General features: G+C 40.6%; 1 protein-coding gene across 3 annotated transcripts in view; it reads right to left on the bottom strand.

Moving 5' to 3' along the window:
* The window catches only part of AP3M1 (adaptor related protein complex 3 mu 1 subunit), a 55885-nt gene that overhangs the window by 15601 nt on the left and 30569 nt on the right, over positions 1 to 9715 (bottom strand). For all 3 annotated transcript variants that reach the window (XM_019502382.1, XM_019502381.1, XM_019502380.1), the window contains exons 2-3: positions 4033 to 4308; positions 3240 to 3411 (exon numbers count right to left, since the gene is read on the bottom strand). In XM_019502382.1, the coding sequence (XP_019357927.1) occupies positions 3240 to 3411; positions 4033 to 4305 (445 nt within the window). In that variant the 5' untranslated portion in view covers positions 4306 to 4308. The remainder of the gene's footprint in view (positions 1 to 3239; positions 3412 to 4032; positions 4309 to 9715) is intronic.

Here is a 9715-nt window from a genome sequence, read left to right as displayed (position 1 = left end):
GAGGTGTTCAAGACAGTCAAGCTTTTTATCAAGCTTTGTGGACAAAATGTCAAAAAAAGATCAAGAAAAAGCAAATGAGACATTAGCTTGAGCTATATTTGCAAGTGGTACACCTCTTTCCATTACTGAAAATCAATACTGGAAGGAACATTACAAACTAATTCGCCCATCATATGAGTTTACCGTCATGTTATTCCTCATCGCATTCTCTCCTAGAGAAAGAGTATGACAGAATTCAAACAATGGTTATTCAAAGCAGTGGTCAAGCAAAATCACTGACTGATGCCAGACAGATGGACTGATGTACAAGGAAATCCTTTATTGAACATTATGTTTGCAACAGCTGAACCAATATTTCTGAAAGCAATTGCTACCAAATCTTCTTGTCATGCAGGCGAATGCAGAGCCAAATTACTGAGTGAAGAGATTGAAAGTGCAGGTCCCTCCAGGGTACAAGGCCTTGTAACTGATAATACAAGTAACATGAAAGCTGCATGACAAATATTAAAGGCAAAGTATCCTCATTTAATAGCATCTGGCTGTCTTCCTCATGGGTTGACACTTCTGGCAAAGGACACAGTAAATTTGAATACAATGAAGACAATACTGGCAAACTGCAAAGCGATTGTGAAGGTACTGAACAATCATCATGTTGCTAATCAGACTTTGAAGCAATTACAGAAAGAGAAGCAGGGGAAGGAAAGTGCACTTGTATTGCCAGGAGAAACTAGATGGGGCTCAGCTACAAAGTGTTTCCATAGTTTGTCGCGCACAAAGAACTGTTTGCAGTGCGCTTCAATAGATGACACAGTATCCTAGATTATTTCTGTGAACATTCGGAAACAGATTCTCGACGTGTTCTGGTTTTGAGTTCAAGGACCATTCAATTTGCTACTACCAGTTTCAATGGCTATCAAGAAACTTGAAGGAGATACACCAAGCCTTTCAAATATTCCAGAGATATTCAGACAACTGAATGAAAATCTAATCGAGCTTTTGCCTTCTTCACCTCTATCCAAAAAAGCAGTAGTAAAATAAATGTTTACTAAGTGATCTGAGTTTTGCTCTCATCCAGTTCATCTAGCAGCAAACCTTTGGGATCCTCAACCCAGAGGACAACATTTATCAAAAGATGAATTATCTATTGCTCTTGATACAAGTATGGAAATAGCTAAGAATGTCTCCAACATCAACAAAATAGCCGTGACGACAGACATTGCCGAGTATCGTGCAAAAGAAAAACTTTGGAGCACAGACATTTGGCTGGCAGCAGAGAATATGTTTCCTCTCACATGGTGGAAGGAATACTGTAACACCTGACTGTTGTCCAGGATTGCTCTAAGCATCCTAAGCACTCCACCAACAGCAGATTCTTGTGGACGAAACTGGAAGGCTTTCAGCTCATTCAAGACAAAAAAGAGGAATAGACTAACAAATGAATGCACCACTAAGCTTGTTTCTATTTCTCAAAATCTCTTGCTTCTTGAGAATCAGTCAGAAGCACAGTTAGTGAAGAAGATACAGTGTGATAAGTTGCTCTTGCCCATAGACTCATTGGTAAAACCATCCTTTAGTGAAAGAGAATGTGGTTCATGTAGTTCTGAACCAGATTTGCCTCAATCAGATTCTGAAATGGAACCAATAAGTACTGCAAGTGATTCTACAGATGGTGACAGTGAAACTGGAGGTGCCGCAATGACCTCAGCAGAAGAAAGTTAAACCCTGTTGCAGTAGATGAGTGGACAACCACGACGCATCGTGCACAGTTCTTTGGGTATGCTAAAATTGTGTGTCCATAGTTGTCAGTGCCTTTGTTTTTTTCCTTAAAATTTAAACAATGTAAGGGAAGCACATGCTATTGTGTATTGTCTTTACATTTTTACAAGTATTCCAATAAAAATAATTTCCTTCCACATAAAGCTTTGAATTTGTTTGAATATAACATTTAAATTACATTAAGCATGCTGTCTTTAATTTTTTCCTAATCAACTACTTCAGTTCAAATTCTTGTGGCTATTGGGATATAAAATTAACATGGTGGTACTTTTTTAGTTTTGTTTACTAAATATAAGTTGAATAAACATGCCAAATCAGATCATGCTCTGTTTAGGGCATTGGAAAATTTTCTGGAAAACCCACATCTCTGGATGCTCAACATCACATGACAAGAGAACTTTCAGGTTCCTGGTCCTTGTGTGGATTCCACTGTCCTGAGTCAGACACCTATGCTCAACACCCTGCATGGAGAGACTGTGGCTGTTCAGAATGACATTCTGAACAGCCAGCACGATAAGCAGGGATTTGCCCAAGCAAGCTAGCAGAAAAGCAGAAAATGGGGGCATCTTCAAACACAACCTCTAACCAGAGCTAGGCTGCAACATAGCTGTACTGACAGAAGGTGGCTTCTGTCAGCTTGGGTCATTTTGTTCCTGGAAACAGTACGCCAAGGCCAGTAGAAAACACAAAACAACTTTTGTTGGCATATGATGCATTTCTACTAAGGGGCTCTACTGACAGAGCAACACCAGTCCATTTACAGCCCCTTAGGATCCATAGTACGACAAACCCTTAGACACCTACATTTTATTTATAACTTTTTGTGAATATGTTCACTTAATGACATGGGACTTGTCTTCACTTTCATTTTAGTTCAAAGCAAGTGCAAGTGTTGGTCCTCACCCGAGAGCCATGCACAGGTAAAGGATATGCTTTAAACTTAAGCAAGCTGGTCCACCTGATGCGAGCTGAAACTCATGCAGTGACAATACTGGAATCACTGATATATTGAGTATTCAGCTCATCTGTATTGCAATACAAAACAGTGGTGCTTGTGTTTTTTGGAACATAAAAGCTCTTGCTCAAGCTACATAAAACCCTTAATTATATGACACAGCTGTACTAGCATAGCTATGCCAGCAAGTAGTACAAAAGAGATCATCGCCCCCACCACCAAAACTACAAATCACACCAGCTTTGCTGCCTTAGTGCTGCAGCCACCGTTACAACAATGGCAGTTCTCAGTAGCTTGAGTTGTTAGATTGAGTTTAACTCTGCAGTAAAGACAAATCCTTAGACTCCTGAGTCACTTCAATAATTTTGAAAGGATACCCTTAGCTGTCTATAATCAGGACAGAATGAAGGTCATTAATCTGAAACATGAAGTAACTCTGTTGTATTAAAGTGAAAAAGGAGAGAGAAAAAGCTACCTTCAAAGTCAGTTGGCTATTTTAAAATCATACCTGTGATAGAGTTGACGACAGAGCGCAAAATTGTGGGAGGCTTAATCAATTCTTTCAAGATGTTTGATTCTGTTGCCAGTGGAAAGCCATTGTCTAACATTTCTTCTAGAAGCTCGTATACAATAACCACATTGTCCTTAATCGCGGTCTCGGAACACTCACCAAAATAATCCTGAACAAAGGGAAAGAATTTTTAGTCATGTTAAAATGCTTGACAATTTGAATTTACTTAAGAGATAAAACTGTATAGAAATGCTATTACTAATGTTAATGCATATCTTTAATTAGGTAACTCCTATGAAGTACAGCACAAGTCTGGAAAATATCTCTGTGTGCAGTCTAGTTTTCAACTCTCCTGGGAACACTCACTCCAAGTTCAGCAACAGAGAGATTCTTCAGTGATTTCTACTCCAACAAGTAGGTTTATGGTGCAGCAGGGTAAGTGTCCACTCCAATGAAATTGTTACCAAAAATAGAATTATAATTGATACTTAGTTCCATCCAATTAGTATGAAAGGAAAATTATAAAAGCATACCTAAAAAAAGGCTGCTTTTGTAAAACAACATTCTCCTTGTGTGCACTTAAATGTTTGTATAGCCAGAAGCCAAATGAAAAAGCAAAATCTTAGGTAAATGTGTGCTTTATAAACCAATACTTGGCTTTTGGTTTGAATCCTCAGTTTTCAAGGGGGAAATCATTAACTGGAAGGGTTTAGCTACTTCAAAATACTTAAGCTTTTGCAAGAGACACTTGAGGCAATCTGACAATTCCAAGATTATACCAGTGACAGACCTGAAAAGTATCTGCGACGCGGTGCAGGAATTCAATTACAAAGAGTGGTGGCACTTCTGTCTGTATAACAGACACAAAGAAGATTTTATCCCGGTAGATGCTGATGAGGTAGTGGTGTGGCGTTGAGATGACAGGGGGGACATTCTCAACATCGACTGCTTTTTCCTGAGCTTCAAAGAAATAATCACACACAGATTGGCTCACAACGCTCTTCCAGTGCTTCTCCAAGAATATATCACCAGAACAGTTTATAAGAAACAGACTGTGGATCATTTTCTGTTGGAGACACATTCACACAAGTTAAAACAAACAGAAGAAGTGACTAAGATTGATATCAATTCTCACAGCTCTCCCTCACGGTGGTGGCAATTCTGTACCACGCTACACTGATTTTTTTTTTAAGTCACCACATCAAATATACATTTTACTGTAATATTTAATAAGTAAAAGACATTTTACAAAACATACCCATGCTAACAATAAATCAAAATGGTTTGATTTAAAATAGCGTAACTCATTATTTTTATAAAGCAGGAAATTTTATTTAAATAATAATTTTAATTCCTGTTCTGCATTTCTACTTCAGGTTTTTTCTTAAAGAAAGGCAGCTTCTTATGGCTTGGTAACCATTGCAATATATGTTATTTGCAACTAAAATGTAGCCCTTCTACTGAACCTGGGACTATTTTTCAGTAACCAGGTAGACAAACAAATGGACACGTTTGTTTAAGCAACTATGCAGCTTAACATTTATTGAGATTCTTAATTTTTACATTAGTTTCATTCGAAATTGGTAGATGACATTGTTATTGACAAAATGTTTACTCTTCTACTTGTAATGTGCTTGAAGCTGTATTGAAAATGAAAATAGGAATGAAATTGAAATACAGCATTTAAAAAAAGAGTTTTAGTTACCAGTTACACAATTAAATAAACGCAAAAAACCTCCCCACTTTAAGTGCCCAGGATACCTAAGAAAGAAGTACATTTGTCTAAATATGCTTCACTTAAGAAAACTAAAAGATTTATTAAATGTAGCCAATATATATTATTTGTAGTAAAACTAGAGTCTTGAAAATCATAACTAGTAATAATAATTACAAAAACATTTGATCTCAGCCTCATATGATTTTCATGCACATAGTAGATATGGAAAATAAGATGTCTTTGTTGTCTTAATTGCCATTCTGTTTGTCAGCTTTGAATGAATCAGGCAGTGAACTGAACTAGCTAACCAATCTAGCTAAAAAACAAAACAAAAAACCCCAACAAAATACTTTCTTTGTAACTGCCAAAGAGGCTACCTCTATCAGAAGTTGCGGTAGCACTTCCACACATTTAAAAATAGCAAGGAAGCTCAATGCATTACCCTGAGGGGATTAAAATATTAGCACTGGTGCTCAATATCTAGGTTCAGAAAGTTATTTAGACAGATGTGAAGAAACAGCATAGTTAATGAGTTTTAATTTCTAGAGTACTAGTTGGAGGGAAGAACAGCAACTAAACTCATACAGCCAAAGAATAATATTTTCCTTTAATCTGGATAGGTTGGCTAAGATGGACTTCAAACAACAATAGGTTGTATTCCACAACAAACCTAACAATGACAAACATTTATTCAGCCCCAAAACTGCCATATTTAGTGGTATACCCACAAGAAGAGCTAACCAGTAAACACTGACCATTTCTTACTACATGCCTTAAGCCTTGTATCATACTGCTGGAAAAATTGCTTAACTCCAGATAGGACTCTCTCCGTCAATATTACAATCCAAGCATCTGTTTATTATGTTGAATCTGTGTATTCATTATCTTAGTGGAAAAATGTACTTTTGACAGCCATGAAGCTGCTTAGTCTAACGCACCCTCTTTATTTTGTGAAATGGATTAACTGCCTTGTCTCTAAAAGGTCTTTAACCAAAGTTAGCTAACTTATATTAAAAGCACCTCTTTTCCTAGGGAAGATGCATAAAAAGGACACGTCTTTGGCCATTACATAGGTAAATATACATTCTGAGCCAAGATGTCACTTAAAAGGAGGACTTTTAGGAATCCTTGGGTGCGTCTACACATGCAAATGTTGTGGGATGGGTTTGCTCTAGCATAAACCACCCCCGGCAGGCATCTATACATGTGGGGAAGCAGAAGTGGATTTGCTGCTCCTGACAGCAGTCCACTCCCACCCCCGCTGGCCCTGCATCAGCCTCCTGGAGCAGCCAGGGGGAGCTCTATGCTCCCCCTGGGTGCTAGCAGAGGGGCTGGCAGGGAGCATAGGGCCAGGAGACAGCTGTCACCTGGTGGGGGTTGGTGGATTGCTCCCTGCCCCTGGGAGATATCTGATGCCAGGGCAGGCTCTGCCACTGGAGTCCAGGTGGGGAGCTCTCGTCCCCAGCTCCCTGACTGGGGGCAGGAAGCTTGGAAAAAGCTGCAGTGGAGGGGCTGGTTCCAGCCCCTTGCCTTGATCTGCCAGTAGGGCAGTTAGCACCCAGATTCTCCACTCAGCCAGGGTCTCACGGCTAACTGCCCAAACTGGCGGATTGGGGCAGGGGACTGGGACCTACGACCTGTCCCTCCCTCCCCACCCTGCAGCTGTTTCCAAGCCCTGCACTTCAGTTGCCCAACAGGAGCACGGGGCTGGGCAGTTGACTGGACAGTTCTCAGCTAGCCCCAGGCTCTGTGGGGAAGTTTGCACGTGCAGCCTGGTGCTGGCAGGGGATTGCCCAAAACAGGACAGTCCCCAACCACCTTCAGGCTGCATGTGTAGACTACCCTGCGCAGCCCGGGGCTGGCCAGGAACTGTCCCAGTCAGGGGCAGGACCCAGCCAGCTCCAGGCTGGGGGCTGAACTCTCCCCATTCAGGGAGCTCCCAGCCCCCACTCCACAAACAGGCTGGGAGCTTGTTCCCAGCCTCTGCTCTACAATTGTAGGATGAGGGCTGGAAAATTTTATCCAGCCTGTTCCCAGACCCAGCTCCACGACTGAAGTTACAGAGTGGGGCTAGGAAAATCTCCCAGCCCCCACTGTGATCAGGGAGCAGGGGCAGGAGGACAGTGTCCCCACCTGGGCACCAGTGGTAGAGCCTGCCCCAGCAAGAAGCAGCTCCTAGGGGCAGGGAGCAATCTCCTGCTCCCTGCTGCCCAGGAGCAAGTTTGTTCCTGATTGGCTGTCTACACATGCCATACTGCACAGTAACAATACTTCTATTTACAGGTAGCAAATTTACTTGTGATGAACACAAATTACTGTGCAGTATCTGCATGTGTAGACAGCAATGCTTACTGCGCAATAATCTGTGCTAATCTTGAGTAAAACATATCATGTAGACACACTCCCTGATGCCAATTAGCTACAGATAGGGATGGAAATAGAGCTATAAATTAGTTCTCTTCTTGACATATATTAAGCAAATCCAATGCTAATTGTATTTATTGTGTTTCTGGAACAGCAATAGTAAAAAAAGATGGATAATTTTTATAAAGCAAGGGAATGTTTTTAATGACACGGCAGCCTTGCCATAATTGCTTTAATCCAGTTTAACTAAACAAGTCCTGAATTTAGCAGGCACTGAACATTAAAACCCTCCAAAATCTCTTTTGAGATGGTCACACAACTGTGGTAATTCTAATTAACCACTGAATGTCAGTATTGTTTCATGTCAATGCAGCTCAAACATTTGAAAGTGATCAGCTATGAGAGCTTAGAAAAGTTCTCTGTACATTTTAATATGGATACAATAGCATATCTGTTAACAAAGACAAACCCTAATTCACAACAAATGCAGAGAAAGTTGCATAGGAAAGGTTTGGTACAAGCAGCAGTGGCCTCAGTTGCCACTGAAGGACTATTTCCATAATGGCCTGATCTAAAGCTCACTGCACGCAGTGAAGACACTCCACTGATAAGAATAGGTCCAGATCTGCAATGGGCTTTGCATCAGGCTCTCAGTACATCAGACATCTGTAGCAGAGTTTTTTTTAAGATCTAAAAGTTGTACTGCAATCAACACTTACCCAAGTTTTACCAACTGGCAACCCTCCCTGACACATTCTTTAAAAATATATAAACATAGCATTTACATTAAATGGCAAGCCTGCTAGCTAAAATCTAGTTCTTTACATTCTGATCATAGCATGCTATCCTGGCGCACGCTTCTGGGTTGGTTGTGTTATTGCACTCACTTCATATGTGATAAATCCCAATTATGCTCTTACAAGGCAACACACTTGGTGCTTATTACTCAGCTGTTCTAGGTCAAGTTATATTTCATGGCAACCTTTACAGAACTTCCAAACTTTTATTTCTCTGACACAGCTTTGCTATTTCAAGCCCAGCTCCAGCATCCCCTTTTCATAGATTACTTTAGTGCTGACAGAACAGCTGGTTTAAGAACTCTGGAAACAAAAAGCTCATTCTGTGGGTCAAGTACAGTGCAAGCAGCTATAAACCAAGTTCTACTTCTGGGCATCACCTTTATGGCCTCACCTTCTAGTAAAAAAGAAAAGTCAACCATCAGTCATAAGTTTCTCTGCTGATACTGTTAAGGAGGAAGCTCTGGTTGCGATATGGACACCTACTTAGAATCATAGAAAATTAGGGTTGGATGGGACCTCAGAAGGTCATCTAGTCCAAACCCCTCCTAGTGAGAAAGTTTTTCCTAATGTCTAACCTAAACTTCCCGTGCTGCAACTTAAGACCATTGCTCCTTGTCCTCTCATCTGCCACCACTAAGAACAGTTCCACTCCATCCTCTTTGGAACCACACTCCAAAGTAGTTGATGGCTGCTATTAAATCCCCTTTCAGTCTTCTCTTCTCTACACTGAACAAACCCAGTTCACTCAGCCTCTCCTCAGAAGTCATGTATCCCCACCCTCTCACTATTTTTGATGCCCTCCACTGGACTTTCTCCAATTTGTCCACATCCTTTTTGTAGTGGGGGGCCCTAAACTGGACACACTGCTCCAGATGTGGCTTCACCAGTGCTGAATAGGGGGGTTTAATCACTTCCCTTGATCTGCTGGCTACACTCCTACCAATGCAGCCCAGTATGCCGTTAGCCTTCCTGGCAACAAGGGGACACTGTTGGCTCATATTCAGTTTATTGTCCACTATAACACCCAGGTCCCTTTTCTGCAGGACTGCTGCCTAACCTGTCAGCCACTAGCTTGTACCAGTGCATAGGATAAATAGGAACTAAACCAAAACTACTAATGTATCTTACGCAGGACAATGAATAGATGGCAACAATTTCCCTTCAAGAGATTAACTAATCACATACTTCCTTAATGAATACTATTTCAGAGATCACTGGATTATTTTACTACTGGTGCTATGAAAGATATTACTTCAGAAACTATTTATGGTATTCCTCAGGATTTAAGATTCTGTAACCAGCCAAACTTTCCAGCATCAGACTTCTACAGGCAACACAGAAATCATTCAACTCTTGTTCCTCATCCCCTTGTTTATCTCGACTCAAATGTTGTTTTGTAATGAAAAGAACTAAGCACTGTACTATCATGGGTAAGAAATCGAGTCTTAACATTGGTACAGAAGCAAATCCATCATAAAATTGCTACTCACACCAATAGGTCAAGTAAATGATATCAGCAGTCAAACTGCAAGACATTTTTAGGATTAGCACACTAAAAGTAAAAAGGTCAAAGATCAAAACTTGTGAAAATT

This window comes from Gavialis gangeticus, unplaced genomic scaffold (assembly GCF_001723915.1).
Source record: "Gavialis gangeticus isolate Ggan-Ray unplaced genomic scaffold, GavGan_comp1, whole genome shotgun sequence".
Classification (NCBI taxonomy): Eukaryota; Metazoa; Chordata; order Crocodylia; family Gavialidae; genus Gavialis; species Gavialis gangeticus.
The sequence above is the reverse complement of the archived record's forward strand: the minus strand, read 5'-3'. Positions and strand labels throughout refer to the sequence as shown.